Source organism: Salvelinus alpinus, chromosome 21 (genome assembly GCF_045679555.1).
Source record: "Salvelinus alpinus chromosome 21, SLU_Salpinus.1, whole genome shotgun sequence".
Classification (NCBI taxonomy): domain Eukaryota; kingdom Metazoa; phylum Chordata; class Actinopteri; order Salmoniformes; family Salmonidae; genus Salvelinus; species Salvelinus alpinus.
In genome coordinates, this window is record NC_092106.1 from 46,503,990 (window position 1) to 46,526,818 (window position 22,829).

At 46.6% G+C, this 22,829-nt stretch overlaps 1 protein-coding gene across 1 annotated transcript in view; it reads left to right on the forward strand.

Moving 5' to 3' along the window:
- Window positions 1–636: 636 nt before the first annotated feature.
- LOC139548519 (dynein heavy chain-like) overlaps window positions 637–22,829 on the forward strand; it is a 42,859-nt gene continuing 20,666 nt past the window's right edge. The window contains exons 1-3 of the mRNA XM_071358209.1: window positions 637–867; window positions 927–1,046; window positions 2,514–2,519. Coding sequence (XP_071214310.1) covers window positions 637–867; window positions 927–1,046; window positions 2,514–2,519 — 357 coding nt within the window. The remainder of the gene's footprint in view (window positions 868–926; window positions 1,047–2,513; window positions 2,520–22,829) is intronic.

The following is a 22,829-nucleotide window of genomic DNA, read 5'->3' on the forward strand; positions in this document are numbered from 1 at the left end:
TCTGTTATGTGGGGCATGGGGGATAGGGCCCTTCTGCTTCCAGGGGGTTTGCAGTGGGGTTGTGAAGGGCTAAAAAATGTTGGGGGTGTACCTAGGCTCGGAAAGGTGGGCCAGGAAGAACTGTGAGGTGCTGTCACAGGCAGTGTTGTCAAGACTGGCCAGGTGGAGGTGGATCCTGTCCCAAGTGTCATATAGAGGGAGGGTGCTGATAATAAACAACCTGGTGGCATCTTCCCTTTGCCATAAACTGACTGTCCTAAACCCCCCTGCCGGTCTGCTCGCAGACCTGCAATGCAAGCTGGGGGACTTTTTCTGGTCGGGCCATCACTGGCTGAGTGTTGTACATTACCATCCACAAAGAAGGACAGGGCCTGGTGGAACTGAAGAGCAGGGTGGCTGCTTTCCGACTAAAGGCGGTGCAGAGACGGCTGTACCATACTGATGTCTGCTGGAGGGAACCAGCATGCGCACTGCTGAGGAGAGCTGGCGGATTAGTTGGACCAGCAGCTGCTCCTCATGAAGCTGGAGAGGCTGAGTACAGCAGGTCTCTCAGACTTTTACTCTGCGGTGCTGAGGGCCTGGCAGCTGCTAAGGCCCACACGAGAAGGGTGTGTGGAGCCTGGGCTGTGGATGTGGATGTGGGAGGAGCCTATCTTCCACAACCCAGCCATCCCTTTGAGATCGGTTCAGTCGGCCACCCTGCAGAGGCGACTGAAGGCAGCGGGTTTACAAAGGCTGGGTGACCTGCTACTGCTGCGAGAGGAGAGGTGGAAAACCCCAGAAGTCCTGGCACAACAAACAGGAATAACATCTCTTAGGCTGTTGGAGAGATTCCTGGAGGAGGTCCAGGAGGCACTGTCTGAGCCGGTAAGGGGGTGTTTAAGCGGCCAAAGGGGGATGGGCCACCAATGTCTCCGCCACTGCAGGTAACGGCAAAGACTGGGGACTGGCAAAGGGGTCTGGAGGAATTGTTAGATTTTAACACTCCGAGCCTGGGGGAGTTTGAGGAGGTGGGAGGTAAAGCCCTCTACAACCTCTGCATTAAGGTAAGGAACATAAGGATCCTAACAGGAGTGAAGGCACATCAGTGGCAGGGGGTATGTAGGGAGGAGAGTATGGTGGGTTTTAGATGGAGGGGGCTCTACAAACTCTCAGTACCAAAGAGGTCAGGGGACCTCCAGTGGAGGGTTCTACATGGTGCCCTGGCCACTAACAGCTGGTTGGCACGGGTTGACCATGGAGTCGGACAGGGGTGTCCTTTCTGTGTTGTGAGCGAAACTGTGATTCATGTGTTTTCTGTGTGCACCAGGTTAATGCCATTAATGTCTCTGTTGGAATGTCTGTGTGAGAGGTTGGGGGTGGAGTTTACTGTTAGGATGTTTATAATGGGGTACAGGTATTCAAATAAGGAGAAGGCCAAATGTGTTTAGTTTAATTTTCTGTTTTCTCAGGCAAAGTTGTCTATTTGTCTAAGAAGGAGGAACAGGGTCAAAGGTGGGGGGATGACAGACCCTTTACTATTGTTTAATGGGATGGTCTCTGCGCACCTTAGGGTGGAATTTGAGTTGTATAGAATGATAAACAGTGTGAAGATGTTTCAGGAGATATGGTGTGTCGGGGGGCTGTCTGTACAGCTGGGGAAGATGTTTCAGGGGATATGGTGTGTTGGGGGGGGGCTGTCTGTACAGCTGGGGAAGATGTTTCAGGAGATATGGTGTGTTGGGGGGCTGTCTGTATAGCTGGGGAAGATGTTTCAGGGGATATGGTGTGTTGGGGGGGCTGTCTGTATAGCTGGGGAAGATGTTTCAGGGGATATGGTGTGTTGGGGGGGCTGTCTGTATAGCTGGGGAAGATGTTTCAGGAGATATGGTGTGTTGGGGGGGGGCTGTCTGTACAGCTGGGGAAGATGTTTCAGGAGATATGGTGTGTCGGGGGGCTGTCTGTACAGCTGGGGAAGATGTTTCAGGAGATATGGTGTGTCGGGGGGCTGTCTGTACAGCTGGGGAAGATGTTTCAGGAGATATGGTGTGTCGGGGGGCTGTCTGTACAGCTGGGGAAGATGTTTCAGGAGATATGGTGTGTCGGGGGGGGCTGTCTGTATAGTTGGGGAAGATGTTTCAGGAGATATGGTGTGTTGGGGGGGCTGTCTGTACAGCTGGGGAAGATGTTTCAGGAGATATGGTGTGTTGGGGGGGGGCTGTCTGTATAGCTGGGGAAGATGTTTCAGGAGATATGGTGTGTTGGGGGGGCTGTATGTACAGCTGGAGAAGATGTTTCAGGAGATATGGTGTGTTGGGGGGCTGTCTGTATAGCTGGGGAAGATGTTTCAGGAGATATGGTGTGTTGGGGGGGGGGGGGGGGCTGTCTGTACAGCTGGGGAAAATGTTTCAGGAGATATGGTGTGTCGGGGGGGCTTTCTGTACAGCTGGGGAGATGGGTTGGATACACGGTTGTAGAAGTGTTGAGGTTTTAGGTATTGTGATGTGTGGTGTTGTTTTTGTATTGTGGTGTAGGGCAAGGTGAGTATGGTACATGCATGCAGTACTGGAGATTTTAGGGTGTTTTGTTTTAAGCGGGAGGGGTTGAGTTTTTAATAAAAGATTAATACTCTCTCTCTCTCTCTCTCTCTCTGTCTCTTTTCTCTCCCCGTCTCTTTCTTTCTCTCTCCTGCATGTATTGTGTTATCACTTCACTCTCCCATTTACCCCCAAACTTAGCCTCACTTCTTTTTGACCCTACCACACACACACACATACACACAAACACACATAAGGCTGTTGCGGGGACCGTATTACCTCCACACCGGCAGTCATGAGTCATAACTGCAGTAAAATTCTTTGTGAACGTTGAGTCATGGTAATCTCATTTTATTCATTCTGGACATGTGTTAGTAGAACCCAACTCACTAATGATCAACACGTCGCTAATGGCCTGGTACTCAGGGCTATATTGTCCCTCCATCAGGTCCTAATGGTCTGGTACTCAGGGCTATATTGTCCCTCCATCAGGTCCTAATGGCCTGGTACTGAGGGCTCTATTGTCCCTCCATCCGGTTCTAATGGCCTGGTACTCAGGGCTCTATTGTCCCTCCATCAGGTTGCTAATGGTCTGGTACTCAGGGCTCTATTGTCCCTCCATCAGGTCCTAATGGCCTGGTACTCAGGGCTCTATTGTCCCTCCATCTGGTTCTAATGGCCTGGTACTCAGGACTCTATTGTCCCTCCATCAGGTCCTAATGGTCTGGTACTCAGGGCTCTATTGTCCCTCCATCTGGTTCTAATGGTCTGGTACTCAGGGCTTTACTGTCCCTCCATCAGATCATAATGGTCTGGTACTCAGGGCTTTACTGTCCCTCCATCAGATCATAATGGTCTGGTACTCAGGGCTCTATTGTCCCTCCATCAGGTCCTAATGGTCTGGTACTCAGGGCTCTACTGTCCCTCCATCAGATCATAATGGTCTGGTACTCAGGGCTCTATTGTCCCTCCATCAGGTCATAATGTTCTGGTAGTCAGGGCTCTATTGTCCCTCTAACCACTCTGACATCAATGCAAATACAATGGAAAATCACATCAAACACTTATCATAAAAACAGTATGTGCTTTTAAAACTCAACTAAAGTCAAATTGATCAATTTGACGTCACCCATAGACGTTTTGAAAAACTTGGACAAACGTCACTTTTCGAAGTCAAACTGTGAGAGAAGCCACTGGCCATGTGATTGACTATGACTAAGGGAAATGGAATCTGTAACCATGGTGATCACTAGGTAAATAGTTTGGTTGTAGAAGCTAGAGTCTATTTTGTTCTTGAGAGTGTTTGAGTTTATGTACAGCATGTGTGTGTGTTTGTGTGTTTGTGTGTGTTTAACTGTACTTGTGGGGATGCTATTTCTAGGGGGTTTATGGTTGTGGTTAGAATTAGTGTTAGGATTAGAATTAGTGTTAGGATTAGAATTAGGTTTTGGGTTAGGAGCTATGGTTAGTTTTAGAGTTAGGTTTAGGAGCTATGGTTATTAAGGTTAGGTTTTGGGGTATGGTTAATACATTTTCTTCATACAGTATCATAATGTTTCTTTAGACCTGCCTAAGATAAATCATGGATTTATTGTGATGGTGCATGTTAAATTAATTTATTAGACTTTTTAAATGTAGATCTTCCAAAGGCGCGAATCAACAGCTTATATACGGCTTTTATGCGTGGAGGCCTGGAGATGCTCAACGTGTTTCTGTTAATTAATGGTCAACTACCGTGAGACCGACAGTGTTTTGCATGACAACAGCCAGCTGACAATATGTCATGACTCCCACAGCATGACAATAACCAGCTGACATGTCATGACCCCCCACAGCATGACAATAACCAGCTAACGTGTCATGACCCCCCACAGCATGACAATAACCAGCTGACATGTCATGACCCCCCACAGCATGACAATAACCAGCTGACAATATGTCATGACCCCCACAGCATGACAATAACCAGCTGACAATATGTCATGACCCCCACAGCATGACAATAACCAGCTGACATGTCATGACCCCCCACAGCATGACAATAACCAGCTGACATGTCATGACCCCCCACAGCATGACAATAACCAGCTGACAATATGTCATGACCCCCACAGCATGACAATAACCAGCTGACATGTCATGACCCCCCACAGCATGACAATAACCAGCTGACAACATGTCATGACCCCCACAGCATGACAATAACCAGCTGACAACATGTCATGACCCCTCACAGCATGACAATAGCCAGCTGACATGTCATGACCCCCCACAGCATGACAATAACCAGCTGACAATATGTCATGACCCCCACAGCATGACAATAACCAGCTGACAATATGTCATGACCCCCACAGCATGACAATAACCAGCTGACATGTCATGACCCCCCACAGCATGACAATAACCAGCTGACATGTCATGACCCCCCACAGCATGACAATAACCAGCTGAGAATATGTCATGACCACCACAGCATGACAATAACCAGCTGACAATATGTCATGACCCCCACAGCATGACAATAACCAGCTGACATGTCATGACCCCCCCACAGCATGACAATAACCAGCTGACATGTCATGACCCCCCACAGCATGACAATAACCAGCTGACAATATGTCATGACCCCCACAGCATGACAATAACCAGCTGACATGTCATGACCCCCCACAGCATGACAATAACCAGCTGACAACATGTCATGACCCCCACAGCATGACAATAACCAGCTGACAACATGTCATGACCCCTCACAGCATGACAATAGCCAGCTGACATGTCATGACCCCCCACAGCATGACAATAACCAGCTGACAATATGTCATGACCCCCCACAGCATGACAATAACCAGCTGACAACATGTCATGACCCCCCACAGCATGACAATAACCAGCTGACAACATGTCATGACTCCCCAGAGCATGACAATAACCAGCTGACAACATGTCATGACCCCCCACAGCATGACAATAACCAGCTGACAACATGTCATAACCCCCCACAGCATGACAATAACCAGCTGACATGTCACTACCCCCCACAGCATGACAATAACCAGCTGACATGTCATGACCCCCCACAGCATGACAATAACCAGCTGACAATATGTCATGACCCCCACAGCATGACAATAACCAGCTGACAATATGTCATGACCCCCCACAGCATGACAATAACCAGCTGACATGTCATGACCCCCCACAGCATGACAATAACCAGCTGACAATATGTCATGACCCCCACAGCATGACAATAACCAGCTGACAACATGTCATGACCCCCCACAGCATGACAATAACCAGCTGACAACATGTCATGACCCCCACAGCATGACAATAACCAGCTGACATGTCATGACCCCCCACAGCATGACAATAACCAGCTGACATGTCATGACCCCCCACAGCATGACAATAACCAGCTGACATGTCATGACCCCCACAGCATGACAATAACCAGCTGACAACATGTCATGACCCCCACAGCATGACAATAACCAGCTGACAACATGTCATGACCCCCCACAGCATGACAATAGCCAGCTGACATGTCATGACCCCCCACAGCATGACAATAACCAGCTGACAACATGTCATGACCCCCCACAGCATGACAATAACCAGCTGACAACATGTCATGACCCCCACAGCATGACAATAACCAGCTGACAACATGTCATGACCCCCACAGCATGACAATAACCAGCTGACAACATGTCATGACCCCCCACAGCATGACAATAACCAGCTGACATGTCATGACCCCCCACAGCATGACAATAACCAGCTGACATGTCATGACCCCCCACAGCATGACAATAACCAGCTGACATGTCATGACCCCCCACAGCATGACAATAACCAGCTGACATGTCATGACCCCCCACAGCATGACAATAACCAGCTGACATGTCATGACCCCCCACAGCATGACAATAACCAGCTGACAACATGCCATGACCCCCACAGCATGACCATAACCAGCTGACAACATGTCATGACCCCCCACAGCATGACAATAACCAGCTGACAACATGTCATGACCCCCACAGCATGACAATAACCAGCTGACAACATGTCATGACCCCCACAGCATGACAATAACCAGCTGAAAACATGTCATGACCCCCACAGCATGACAATAACCAGCTGACATGCCATGACCCCCCACAGCATGACAATAACCAGCTGACAACATGTCATGACCCCCACAGCATGACAATAACCAGCTGACAACATGTCATGACCCCCACAGCATGACAATAACCAGCTGACAACGTGTCATGACCCCCACAGCATGACAATAACCAGCTGACAACATGTCATGACCCCCCACAGCATGACAATAACCAGCTGACAACATGTCATGACCCCCCACAGCATGACAATAACCAGCTGACAACATGTCATGACCCCCCCACAGCATGACAATAACCAACTGACATGTCATGACCCCCCACAGCATGACAATAACCAGCTGACAATATTTCATGACCCCCACAGCATGACAATAACCAGCTGACAACATGTCATGACCCCCCACAGCATGACAATAACCAACTGACAACATGTCATGACCCCCACAGCATGACAATAACCAGCTGACAACATGTCATGACCCCCAAAGCATGACAATAACCAGCTGACAACATGTCATGACCCCCACAGCATGACAATAACCAGCTGACATGTCATGACCCCCACAGCATGACAATAACCAGCTGACAACATGTCATGACCCCCACAGCATGACAATAACCAGCTGACATGTCATGACCCCCCACAGCATGACAATAACCAGCTGACAATATGTCATGACCCCCACAGCATGACAATAACCAGCTGACAACATGTCATGACCCCCCACAGCATGACAATAACCAGCTGACAACATGTCATGACCCCCACAGCATGACAATAACCAGCTGACATGTCATGACCCCCCACAGCATGACAATAACCAGCTGACATGTCATGACCCCCCACAGCATGACAATAACCAGCTGACATGTCATGACCCCCACAGCATGACAATAACCAGCTGACAACATGTCATGACCCCCACAGCATGACAATAACCAGCTGACAACATATCATGACCCCCCACAGCATGACAATAACCAGCTGACATGTCATGACCCCCCACAGCATGACAATAACCAGCTGACAACATGTCATGACCCCCCACAGCATGACAATAACCAGCTGACAACATGTCATGACCCCCCACAGCATGACAATAACCAGCTGACAACATGTCATGACCCCCACAGCATGACAATAACCAGCTGACAACATGTCATGACCCCCACAGCATGACAATAACCAGCTGACAACATGTCATGACCCCCACAGCATGACAATAACCAGCTGACATGCCATGACCCCCCACAGCATGACAATAACCAGCTTACAACATGTCATGACCCCCACAGCATGACAATAACCAGCTGACAACATGTCATGACCCCCACAGCATGACAATAACCAGCTGACAACATGTCATGACCCCCCACAGCAGGACAATAACCAGCTGACAACATGTCATGACCCCTACAGCATGACAATAACCAGCTGACATGTCATGACCCCCCACAGCATGACAATAACCAGCTGACAACATGTCATGACCCCCCACAGCATGACAATAACCAGCTGACAACATGTCATGACCCCCCACAGCATGACAATAACCAGCTGACATGTCATGACCCCCACAGCATGACAATAACCAGCTGACAATATGTCATGACCCCCACAGCATGACAATAACCAGCTGACATGTCATGACCCCCCACAGCATGACAATAACCAGCTGACATGTCATGACCCCCCACAGCATGACAATAACCAGCTGACAATATGTCATGACCCCCACAGCATGACAATAACCAGCTGACAACATGTCATGACCCCCCACAGCATGACAATAACCAGCTGACAACATGTCATGACCCCCACAGCATGACAATAACCAGCTGACATGTCATGACCCCCCACAGCATGACAATAACCAGCTGACATGTCATGACCCCCCACAGCATGACAATAACCAGCTGACATGTCATGACCCCCACAGCATGACAATAACCAGCTGACAACATGTCAAGACCCCCCACAGCATGACAATAACCAGCTGACATGTCATGACCCCCCAGAGCATGACAATAACCAGCTGACAACATGTCATGACCCCCCACAGCATGACAATAACCAGCTGACAACATGTCATGACCCCCCACAGCATGACAATAACCAGCTGACAACATGTCATGACCCCCACAGCATGACAATAACCAGCTGACAACATGTCATGACCCCCACAGCATGACAATAACCAGCTGAAAACATGTCATGACCCCCACAGCATGACAATAACCAGCTGACATGCCATGACCCCCCACAGCATGACAATAACCAGCTGACAACATGTCATGACCCCCACAGCATGACAATAACCAGCTGACAACATGTCATGACCCCCCCACAGCATGACAATAACCAACTGACATGTCATGACCCCCCACAGCATGACAATAACCAGCTGACAATATTTCATGACCCCCACAGCATGACAATAACCAGCTGACAACATGTCATGACCCCCCACAGCATGACAATAACCAGCTGACAACATGTCATGACCCCCCACAGCATGACAATAACCAGCTGACAACATGTCATGACCCCCAAAGCATGACAATAACCAGCTGACAACATGTCATGACCCCCACAGCATGACAATAACCAGCTGACATGTCATGACCCCCACAGCATGACAATAACCAGCTGACAACATGTCATGACCCCCACAGCATGACAATAACCAGCTGACATGTCATGACCCCCCACAGCATGACAATAACCAGCTGACAATATGTCATGACCCCCACAGCATGACAATAACCAGCTGACAACATGTCATGACCCCCCACAGCATGACAATAACCAGCTGACAACATGTCATGACCCCCACAGCATGACAATAACCAGCTGACAACATGTCATGACCCCCCACAGCATGACAATAACCAGCTGACATGTCATGACCCCCACAGCATGACAATAACCAGCTGACATGTCATGACCCCCACAGCATGACAATAACCAGCTGACAACATGTCATGACCCCCACAGCATGACAATAACCAGCTGACAACATGTCATGACCCCCCACAGCATGACAATAACCAGCTGACAACATGTCATGACCCCCCACAGCATGACAATAACCAGCTGACAACATGTCATGACCCCCCACAGCATGACAATAACCAGCTGACAACATGTCATGACCCCCCACAGCATGACAATAACCAGCTGACAACATGTCATGACCCCCACAGCATGACAATAACCAGCTGACAACATGTCATGACCCCCACAGCATGACAATAACCAGCTGACAACATGTCATGACCCCCCACAGCATGACAATAACCAGCTGACATGTCATGACCCCCCACAGCATGACAATAACCAGCTGACAACATGTCATGACCCCCACAGCATGACAATAACCAGCTGACAACATGTCATGACCCCCCACAGCATGACAATAACCAGCTGACAACATGTCATGACCCCCACAGCATGACAATAACCAGCTGACAACATGTCATGACCCCCCACAGCATGACAATAACCAGCTGACATGTCATGACCCCCCACAGCATGACAATAACCAGCTGACAACATGTCATGACCCCCACAGCATGACAATAACCAGCTGACAACATGTCATGACCCCCACAGCATGACAATAACCAGCTGACAACGTGTCATGACCCCCACAGCATGACAATAACCAGCTGACATGTCATGACCCCCCACAGCATGACAATAACCAGCTGACAACATGTCATGACCCCCACAGCATGACAATAACCAGCTGACAACATGTCATGACCCCCCACAGCATGACAATAACCAGCTGACAACATGTCATGACCCCCACAGCATGACAATAACCAGCTGACAACATGTCATGACCCCCCACAGCATGACAATAACCAGCTGACATGTCATGACCCCCCACAGCATGACAATAACCAGCTGACAATATGTCATGACCCCCCACAGCATGACAATAACCAGCTGACAACATGTCATGACCCCCCACAGCATGACAATAACCAGCTGCACATGTCATGACCCCCCACAGCATGACAATAACCAGCTGACAACATGTCATGACCCCCCACAGCATGACAATAACCAGCTGACATGTCATGACCCCCCACAGCATGACAATAACCAGCTGACAACATGTCATGACCCCCCACAGCATGACAATAACCAGCTGACAACATGTCATGACCCCCCACAGCATGACAATAACCAGCTGACAACATGTCATGACCCCCCACAGCATGACAATAACCAGCTGACAACATGTCATGACCCCCACAGCATGACAATAACCAGCTGACAACATGTCATGACCCCCCACAGCATGACAATAACCAGCTGACATGTCATGACCCCCCACAGCATGACAATAACCAGCTGACAACATGTCATGACCCCCCACAGCATGACAATAACCAGCTGACAACATGTCATGACCCCCCACAGCATGACAATAACCAGCTGACAACATGTCATGACCCCCCACAGCATGACAATAACCAGCTGACATGTCATGACCCCCCACAGCATGACAATAACCAGCTGACATGTCATGACCCCCCACAGCATGACAATAACCAGCTGACATGTCATGACCCCCCATAGCATGACAATAACCAGCTGACATGTCATGACCCCCCATAGCATGACAATAACCAGCTGACAACATGTCATGACCCCCCACAGCATGACAATAACCAGCTGACATGTCATGACCCCCCATAGCATGACAATAACCTTGCTGTACGCTTGTTCACTCACTATTGTATTCTATCTGGCTATGCACCAGGCCATATGTTGTAGGCTTGTTCGTTTAGCTGAGATGATTTGCTTATGAGTCCCATGCCATTATTTTATGTTATGTGAACTTATAGTAAGAAGAATAAACTGTTCACAGCTGAATAAAACAGGTAGGACATATTTCCCATTCCAGAGCGAGTGCTCATATGAAGTGGCAATGTCAAGCATTAAAGTGATCATTTGAAACAGGTCCTATAAACTAGATTTAGAGTTATTTGTCAACTTTAGTTATGATTGATACAAACCTTAGAATGTCTAAGAAATCAGAAGATTGATGGTCTGCATGATGTGATATGCTATTGATGATTTGAGAAAGTTCCAGAAAAGCTTGCTCTCTGTTGCCTCAGGCTGCACACGCCTTTCTCTTATCATGTCAGATCAGATTTTCACTATTCTAAATGTAATCTTGCATTTACTAGTATGTAAAACTAGTTTAGATTTTGAATGGCCCATTATGAAGACAGTGCATCAGTACGTTCTCAAATAGTGAATAGAAGCTGCTAGGGGAAAGGGGCCTAGTCAGTTGTACAACTGAATGCCTTCAACTGAAATGTGTCTTCCACATTTAACCCAACCCCTCTGAATCAGAGAGGTGTAGGGGGGCTGCCATAGTTTATAATTAACCCTAACCCTATCCCGTACCCTAACTCGTACCCTTACCCTTACCATAACCCTAACCTCAACCCTAACCCAAAAACATAATTGACATAATTGATAATTAACCCTAACCCTAACGCGTACCCTAACTCGTACCCTTTACCCTTACCATAACCCTAACCTCAACCCTAACCCAAAAACATAATTGACATAATTGATAATTAACACAAAACCTAACCCTAGCTCCTAACCCTGACCCTAAACCTAAACCTAAACCTAAACCTAATTCTAACCCAACACTAACACTAATTCTAACCCTAACCCTAAACCCCCCAGAAATGTTATTGTGGGAACTAACAACATGTCCACAGTTGGTCAAATGTGTGTTTGTTACCTATTCTTGTAGGGACTTCTCGTCCCCACACGTATAGTTAAACACGTCCACACAAACACACACACACACACACAGCTGTAAAGGATTGTGGATGAGACAGAACATTGGGTTAGGCCTGGTCCTGGAGAATTTTGAGATACTCTTAGAATTCCTGGAATGCTTGCAATCAACCCTCAAATTTGATGTGTCTACAGAAATATTTCCCCGAATAACTAACTGTACCTATTCATCAACAGGAGCGTCAGCCACAGGGCTCACTTCAAAACACCTCAGATCAGCACCAAGAGAGAGAGAACCCTGGTTTAGTGTTTGTTTGGATGAGCCAAGTCTAAGGCCCTGTTCCAACACTTCAATATACCATCCCTCCTTCCTGTCCTTCGTAAAGGGTTTTGTTCTATAAAACAACAACTAATAATTATTCAGATCAAAATTGAACGATTCTGAACACTTTCCCAAGTTTTAACTTTGATATCACTTTTACAGTTGAATCCCTTCTAGCCAAAACCGCTTTCGAAGTAGTTAGTCACTCATCTGATTTCACTGGATTGGTCAAAGCAATCTAGTGGAACCCTCATTTTCATTGATCCATTGGACTGTGGCTTGGACTGTAAATGTTTCCAAACTCTGTCCTTTTGGTACCTCATGGGACATGTTGTGGTTAAAGCCAAGCTTGACGATGAGTTGATCATTTGAATTAACTGTATAGTGTTAGGAAACCCCCCAAATTGTGCACCACTTGGAGGGGTTCCCAGGACTGAGTTTTGGAAACACTGGTCTATAGGAATGTTTTCCCTCGCTGTCCACCGATGTTTACGGATACATAACCCATGGAGACAGACGATCGATACAGAGGGAGGGTTCAGGGAAAGGGGAATTGGCTGTCAGGGAGGCGAGTGGATTGTCAGTCAGGGAGGCAAGGGATTGGCCGTCAGGGAGGCGAGGGGAATATCCCACTAGACTTGTTCACCATCTATTCCACACATTTCCCCTTCCACCTCACACAGCAAGTTTAATGATGGTGATAAATAAATCCCTGTGAAGGAAGGAAGGCAGGCAGGAATGGAGCTCCTCTTCACCAAGAGAAAGCACGCTGATGCCATGAAACGCTGTACTGATGTTATGGGCAGACTGCTGGTCGTTAGAAACTCTGTCGCAAAACCAATACCGGAAGTCAGAGGTGGTGTGTGTGTGTGTGTGTGTGTGTGTGTGTGTGTGTGTGTGTGTGTGTGTGTGTGTGTGTGTGTGTGTGTGTGTGTGTGTGTGTGTGTGTGTGTGTGTGTGTGTGTGTGTGTGTGTGTGTGTGTGTGTGTGTGTGTGTGTGTGTAACGTGTGTGTGTGTGTGTGTGTGTAACGTGTACCTCTACAAACTTTCCAAATCCATCTCGTCCTCTGACCTCTTCAATGTCAGACGATTATGAGCAGCAAGGGTTCTGCTTCCTGTATTGATTTCAGGCAGACGGATGATCTGGTGTCTACAGTAACGTTGTATGATAACAGGCCACCGTCTGACAGATTGTGAAGCAGTGAAAGCTTACAGTTCAAATACGATAGACCTTCCATTTAAATGCTTCACCAAGTTTCTGAAATGTAATGGTAGGTTTTGGCAGCGTCTCTGCTGTCAAAATGTCTCCCATCGAGTGGGTTATTTGAGCATGACAAAATGTCTCCCTTTGAGTAGGTGATTTGGGTTTTACAAATTTTCATTCATCGATTTGGTGATTTGGGCTTTACAAAATGACATCCATCGAGTAGGTCATTTGGGCATGACAAAATATCATCCATTGAGTAGGTCATTTGGGCATGACAAAATATCATCCATTGAGTAGGTCATTTGGGCATGACAAAATTGTCATCCATCGAGTTGGTGATTTGAGCATGACAAAATGTGAAATGGATGGAGCCTCCACTCCTCCTCTACCTGCGGTGCCTGCTGGTGCCTGCTGGTGCCTGCTGGTGCCTGCTGTCTCAGATTTAGACTGTTACATGACGTTTGAGGAAAGCAGGCCTTCTTTCTGTGAGCTCTATTAACACCCATAGTTCTCTGAGGTGATAAGACTTGTCAGCCTAACGCGGGGTAATACATGTAATCCCCAGCGGGGGGCAAGTCAATAAGAGAGCTGGGGGAAAATAGAAGCAGTGGAGAATCTTTGAGAGTCTTTGATTTTGAGTGTGTGAGTGTTAGTGTGTGTTCTTGCATGTCAGTTTTGTCTGTATGCATCAGCCCTACACAGGCCCAAACGCTTGAAAACACACCCACTACAGCCACCGATCCACACACACAAACCCAGTGGCACAGCACGGCATGTCTAAACCCCTCTTCCCCTTCTGTGAGTGAGTATAATCCACAGCAGCACTAATAGCATTACCAGAGCATAGCAAATCCACTTAGCACCACGCCAGGGAGCAGGGGAACCCAGACCTTCATCAAGTCACACACACCACACCACACACACACACACACACACAAACACACACAGGCACAGACACTCCGCAGGTTGCTTTAGGAACCACACGCACAGCTCGCAATGGCTACTACACTTCTCATATAGGTCTAAGAAATTATTTAAAACAACCAACAAGGGAGCAAGGGAGGAACAGAGCAAGGGAGCATGGGAGAAAGGGAGGAAGAACAATGGGAAACAAAGGAGGAGAGAAAATACTGGAAGATATTAGTCAGCGATAGAGACAAGGTCTTGAGCGAAAGACGAAGCAAAGTTTGTAGAGAGAGAGAGTGGTAGACTGGGAGAGACAGAAATGTATTCTGGGAGAGAGTGGTAGTCTGGGAGAGAGAGGATATTAGAGGGGGTTAGTGTAGGGTTAATGGTGTGATGTTGGGGTTGGATGGGTAAGTCAGCGGGTTGTTGCAGGGTTATTGGTGTGAAGCCGGGGTTAGACATGGCTGGTTTAATTGAGGCTTCAGCAGGGAGGAGGCAGCAGGATTGTTAGTACTAATGTAATATCAATACACATCTTGAGTGCTGCAGACCACTGCACTGTGAGCCAGCCCCATCTGTCAACAAGTCCCATTACATGCAAGACACTTTGTGTGTGTGTGTGTGTGTGTGTGTGTGTGTGTGTGTGTGTGTGTGTGTGTGTGTGTGTGTGTGTGTGTGTGTGTGTGTGTGTGTGTGTGTGTGTGTGTGTGTGTGTGTGTGTGTGTGTGTGTGTGTGTGTGTCAGTAAGAAAGAGAAAGAGAGAGAAAAAGCCAGACAGACAGAAGAATGAGGGAGAGAGTGAGAGCGACAGACAGACAGACAGACAGACAGACAGACAGACAGACAGACAGACAGACAGACAGACAGACAGACAGACAGACAGACAGACAGACAGACAGACAGACAGACAGACAGACAGACAGACAGACAGACAGACAGACAGACAGACAGACAGACAGACAGACTAATGAAGGAGAGAGAGAGAGAGAAAGCAACAGATGACTGATGTGACCACAAGAGAACAGGAGAGACCACAAGAGACCACAAGAGACCAACAGAGAACAGAAGAGAGAAGCCATGAAGAACAGTATGTGTACGGAGAACAGAATGATTCAAATAAACAAAGACAGCTCTGTGTTAAATTAATAGCAGGCTTTCACATCACATATAACTTGGCATTACCAGTGTTGAATTGTACATTTTTGTTTATCTAATTCATCCAATTGCAAAGAGCTAGAGTGAGTATTTATACTGTATCAATAAGTGAGTGTGTCTCAATTTTGTTTTTCTCTCTGATTGTCAGACATGGGATCATGAGATCCAATTTTATATTTTTTTAACCTTTATTTAACTAGGCAAGTCAGTGAAGATCAGATTCTTATTTACAATGATGGCCTACCAGTGAACAGTGCTAGACTGGTCAGACTCTGGTTAGACTCTGGATAGACTCTGGTTATACTCTGGTTAGACTCTGGTTAGACTCTGGTTATACTCTGGTTATACTCTGGTTAGACTCTGGTAAGACTGGTCAGACTCTGGATAGACTCTGGTTATACTCTGAATAGACTGGTTAGACTCTGGTTATGCTGGTTATACTCTGGTTAGACTGGTTAGACTCTGGTTATGCTGGTTATACTCTGGTTAGACTGGTCAGACTCTGGATAGACTGGTTAGACTCTGGTTATGCTGGTTATACTCTGGTTAGACTGGTCAGACTCTGGATAGACTCTGGTTACACTCTGGTTAGACTTGTTATACTCTGTTTAGGCTCTGGTTAGACTCTGGTTATACACTGGTTAGATTGGTTATACTCTGGTTATAATTTGGTTAGACTCTGGTTAGACTGGTTAGACTCTGGTTAGACTCTGGTTAGACTGGTTATACTCTGGTTAGACTCTGGTTAGATTGGTTATACTCTGGTTATACTCTGGTTAAACTGGTTATACTCTGGTTAAACTCTGGTTAGACTCAGGTTAGATTGGTTAGACTCTGGGTAGACTGGTTAGACTCTGGTTATACTCTGGTTAAACTGGTTATACTCTGGTTAAACTTTGGTTAGACTCAGGTTAGATTGGTTAGAATCTGGGTAGACTGGTTAGACTCTGGTTAGATTGGTTATACTCTGGTTATACTCTGGTTAAACTGGTTATACTCTGGTTAAACTCTGGTTAGACTCAGGTTAGATTGGTTAGACTCTGGGTAGACTGGTTAGACTCTGGGTAGACTGGTTAGACTCTGGTTAGACTGGTTATACTCTGGTTAGACTGGTTATACTCTGGTTAGACTCTGGGTAGACTGGTTAGACTCTGGTTAGACTGGTTATACTCTGGTTATACTCTAGTTAGACTAAGTATATGCTGGTTAGACTCTGGTTAGACTAGTTTGGCTTTGGTTCAACTCTGGTTAGACTGGTTATACTCTGGTTATACTCTGGTTAGACTAATTATATTCTGGTTAGACTAGTTCGGCTTTGGTTAAACTCTGCATAGACACTGGTTAGACTGTGGTTAGACTCTGGTTAGACTCTGGTTAGGCTCTGGCTAGACTCTGGTTAGACTCTGGATAGACTCTGGTTAGACTCTGGTTAGACTCTGATTACACTCTGGTTAGATTGGTTAGACTCTGGTTAGACTCTGGTTAGACTGGTTAGACTCTGGTTAGACTCTGTTTAGACTCTGGTTAGACTCTGGTTAGGCTGGTTAGACTGGTTAGACTCTGTTTGGACTCTGTTTAGACTCTGGTTAGACTGGTTAGACTGTTTATACTCTGGTTAGACTCTGGTTAGACTCTGGTTAGACTCTGGTTAGACTCTGGTTAGACTCTGGTTAGACTCTGGTTAGATTGGTTAGACTCTGGTTAGACTCTGGTTAGACTCTGGTTAGATTGGTTAGACTCTGGTTAGACTCTGGTTAGACTCTGGTTAGACTGGTTAGACTGTGGTTAGACTCTGGTTAGACTCTGGTTAGACTCTGATTACACTCTGGTTAGACTGTTTATACTCTGGTTAGACTCTGGTTAGACTCTGGTTAGACTGGTTAGACTCTGTTTAGACTCTGTTTAGACTCTGGTTAGACTCTGGTTAGGCTGGTTAGACTGGTTAGACTCTGTTTAGACTCTGGTAAGACTCTGGTTAGACTCTGGTAAGACTCTGGTAAGACTCTGGTTAAACTCTGGTTATACTCTGGTTTCGATTCTGGTTAGATTGGTTATACTCTGGTTAGACTGGTTATACTCTGGTTAGACTGAATAGACTCTAGTTAGACTCTGGTTAGACCCTGGTTAGATTGGTTAGACTCTGGTTAGATTGGTTATACTCTGGTTAGACTGAGTAGACTCTAGTTAGACTCTGGTTAGACCCTGGTTAGATTGGTTAGACTCTGGTTAGATTGGTTAGACTCTGGTTAGATTGTTTAGACTCTGGTTAGACTCTGGTTAGATTGGTTAGACTCTGGTTAGACACTGGTTAGATTGGTTACACTCAGGTTATAATCTATTTAAGCTGGTTAAACTCTGGTTATACTTGTTATACTCTGGTTAGATTGGTTAAACTCTGGATAGACTGGTTAAACTCTGGTTAGATTGGATATACTCTGGTTAGATTGGTTAGACTCTGGTTAGACTCTGGTTAGACTGGTTATACTCTGGTTAGACTCTGGTTAGACTCTGGTTAGATTGGTTAGACTCTGGTTAGACTCTAGTTAGATTGGTTAGACTCTAGTTAGACTCTTATTAGACTCTGGTTAGATTGGTTAGACTCTGGTTAGATTTTTTAGACTCTGGTTAGGCTCTGGTTAGACTCTGGTTAGATTTGTTATACTCTGATTAGACTTGTTAGACTCTGGTTAGACTCTGGTTGTATTGGTTATACTCTGGTTAGACTCTGGTTAGATTTGTTATACTCTGGTTAGACTCTGGTTAGATTGGTTAGACTCTGGTTAGACACTGGTTAGATTGGTTACACTCAGGTTATAATCTATTTAAGCTGGTTAAACTCTGGTTATACTTGTTATACTCTGGTTAGATTGGTTAAACTCTGGTTAGACTGGTTAGACTCTGGTTAGACTGGTTAGACTCTGGTAGGTTTTTTATTTAATTTATTTATTTTACCCTTATTTTACCAGGTAAAATATGGCAATAGGTATTCGGCGACAGGTGTTATGGTGTTAAGTTATTAAGGTAATACGGTGTTAAGGTGTTAAGGTGTTGAGGTTTTAAGGTGTGAACAATTTCTCTGCTTGCTGAACTTGGCTCTGCTACATACAGGATGACATCACACTCTGGGCAGTACACATCCTTTAAAGACATATGTTTTACTTCCTGATCACCCCTGTCCTATCACCCCCACTCCCTATCCTATCACCCCTACAACCCTACCCTGATCACCCCTACACCCCTATACTGGTCACCCCTACACCCCTGTCCTATCACCCCCACTCCCTATCCTATCACCCCTACACCCCTATACTGGTCACCCCTACACCCCTGTCCTGATCAAGGTTGCTGATGATTGTTTGTTGTTTATTTAACCCTTGTTTTACCAGACCAGTTGACTGAGATCACATTCTCATTTACATCAACTACCTGAGGAATAGTTACAGAGGAGAGGAGGGAGGATGCGTGTGTGTGTGTGTGTGTGTGTGTGTGTGTGTGTGTGTGTGTGTGTGTGTGTGTGTGTGTGTGTGTGTGTGTGTGTGTGTGTGTGTGTGTGTGTGTGTGTGTGTCAGGGGGTACAGTAAAGTAAGTAGTGTTTAGACAGAGAAGATGAGATAAAGGCCATAAATATTCATATAGAGACGGACTGCTGGTTATGGAAAACAGAAGGGAGGGAGAGGAGAAGGGAGGGAGGGGAGAGGGGAGGGAGGGGAGAGAGGAGGGAGGGGAGAGGGGAGGGAGGGGAGAAGGGAGGGAGGGGAGAAGGGAGGGAGGGGAGAAGGGAGAGGGAAGGGAGGGGAGAAGGGAGGGAGGGGAGAAGGGAGGGAGGGGAGAAGGGACGGAGGGGAGAAGGGAGGGAGGGGAGAAGGGAGGGAGGGGAGAGGGAGGGAGGGGAGAAGGGAGGGAGGGGAGAGGGGAGGGAGGGGAGAAGGGAGGGAGGGGAGAAGGGAGGGAGGGGAGAGGGAGGGAGGGGAGAAGGGAGGGAGGGGAGAAGGGAGGGAGGGGAGAGGAAGGAGATTTTAGAAATTTTTCAAATGTTTTATTTAACCTTTATTTAACTAGGCAAGTCAGTAAAGAACAAATTCTTATTTACAATGACAGCCGACCCAGGCCAAACCCAGACGACCCGGACCTGGGCCAATTGTGCGGCACCCTATGGGACTCCCAATCACGGCCGGATGTGATACAGCCTGGATTTGAATCAGGTACTGTAGTGACGCCTCTTGCACTGAGATGCACTTGGGAGCCCAAATAAATACAGAAGATAAAGAAGGAATAAGGGAGGAATGAGGGGCAGTGAGAGGGGAGAGAGAAGGGATGATAGAGAGAAAGACATTTGGTGAAGTAATGGCTGAGTGAGGAAGATAAGACACATCTCTCTGGCCAAGTGAGGAAAGCTGGTCAATTAAAACACTCTGAGACATGGAGGCCAGCCAAGTCATAAAGGGAGAGACAGTGGGAACAAGAGAAAAAGTAGGGGAGCTGAAAAAGAGATTACCCACTAAACCAGTGAACAATAGCTTTACAGTAGAGGAGAGTTTTTCCTCATATGTCTGCTGGTAAAACATGGTTTGAATACAGCGTTTGAAACAACTCATCTTTAAAAACACTCCTGCCCGCTCCTTATATATATACAGTGCCTTCGGAAATTATTCATATCCCTTCACAAGTTTTGTTATTCTAAAACTGATTAAATCGTTTTTTCCCCTTATCAATCCACACACAATACCCCATAATGACAATGCAAAAACAGGTTTTTAGACATTTTTACTAATTTATGAAGAAAAAAAATGATATATTACATTTACATAAATATTCAGACCCTTTACTCAGTACTTTGTTGAAGCACCTTTGGCAGCGATTACAGCCTCAAGTCTTCTTAGGTATGATGCTGCAAGCTTGCTACACCTGTATTTGGGGAGTTTCTCCCATTCTTCTCTGCAGATCCTCTCAAGCTCTGTCAGGTTGAATGGGAAGCGTTGCTGCACAGCTATTTTCAGGTCTCTCCAGAGATGTTCGATAAGGTTCATGTCTGGGCTCTGGCTGGGCCACTTAAGGACATTCAGAGACTTTACCCAAAGACACTCCTGTATTGTCTTGGCTGTGTGCTTAGGGTCGTTGTCCTGTTGGAAGGTGAACCTTCGCCCCAGTCTGAGGTCCTGAGCGCTCTGGAGTAGGTTTTCATCAAGGATTATTCTGTTCGTCTTTGCCTCGATCCTGACTAGTCTCCCATTCCCTGCTGCTGGAAAACCTTCCCCACAGCAAGATGCAGCCATGCTTCACCGTAGGGGTGTTGCCACCACCATGCTTCACCGTAGGGGTGTTGCCACCACCATGCTTCACCGTAGGGGTGTTGCCACCACCATGCTTCACTGTAGGGGTGTTGCCACCACCATGCTTCACCGTAGGGGTGTTGCCACCACCATGCTTCACCGTAGGGGTGTTGCCACCACCATGCTTCACCGTAGGGGTGTTGCCACCACCATGCTTCACCGTAGGGGTGTTGCCACCACCATGCTTCACCGTAGGGGTGTTGCCACCACCATGCTTCACCGTAGGGGTGTTGCCACCACCATGCTTCACCGTAGGGGTGTTGCCACCACCATGCTTCACCGTAGGGGTGTTGCCAGTTTTCCTCCAGACGTGACGCTCGGCATTCAGGACAAAGAGTACAATCTTGGTTTCATCAGTCCAGATAATCTTCTTTCAGTCTTTAGGTGCCCTTTGGCAAACTCCTAGTGGGTTGTCATGTGCCTTTTACTGAGGAGTGGCTTATGTCTGACCACTCTACCATAAATGCCTGATTGGTGGAATGCTACAGAGATATTTGTACTTCCTCAGAGTAACTCTAAAGCTCTTCAGACTGACCATCAGGTTCTTGGTCACTTCCCTGACCAAGACCCTTCTCCCCCGATTGCTCAGTTTGGCTGGGCGGCCAGCTCTAGGAAGAGTTGGTGGATCCAAACATGGATCCAAATCCATGTAAAAATAATGGAGGCCACTGTGTTCTTGGGGACCTTCAATGCGGCAGAATTCTTTGGGTATCCTTCCCCAGATCTGTGGCTCGGCACAATCCTGTCTCGGAGCTCTACGGACAATTCCTTTGACCTCATGGCTTGGTTTTCTTCTAACATGCACAGTCAACAAAGAGACTTTATATAGACAGGCATGTGCCTTTACATATCAGGCTGTAACGTGTAGAAATGTGGAAATAGTGGGTCTAGTGGGTCTGAATACTGTCCGAAGGTATTGGGTACCAGTCAAAAGTTTTAGAACACCTACTCATTCAAAGGTTTTTCTTTATTTTGACTATTTTCTACATTGTAGAATAATACTGAAGACATCAAAACAATGAAAAACACATATGGAATCATGTAGTAAACCAAAAAAGTGTTAAACAAATCGAAATATATTTTATATTTGAGATTCTTCAAATAGCCACCCCTTGCCTTGGTGACAGCTTCGCACACTCTTGGCTTCATGAGGTAATCACCTGGAATGCATTTAAATTAACAGGTTTGCCTTGTTTAAAGTTAATTTGTGGAAATGCTTTCCTTCTTAATGCGTTTGAGCCAATCAGTTGTGTTGTGACAAGGTAGGGGTGATATACAGAAGATAGCCCTATTTGGTAAAAGACTAAATCCATATTATGGCAAGAACAGCTCAAAAAAGCAAAGAGAAATGACAGTCCATCATTACTTTAAGAAATAAAGGTCAGTCAATCCGGAAAATTTCAAGACCTTTGAAAGTTTCCTCAAGTGCATTCGCAAAAACAAATCAAGCACTATGATGAAACTGGCT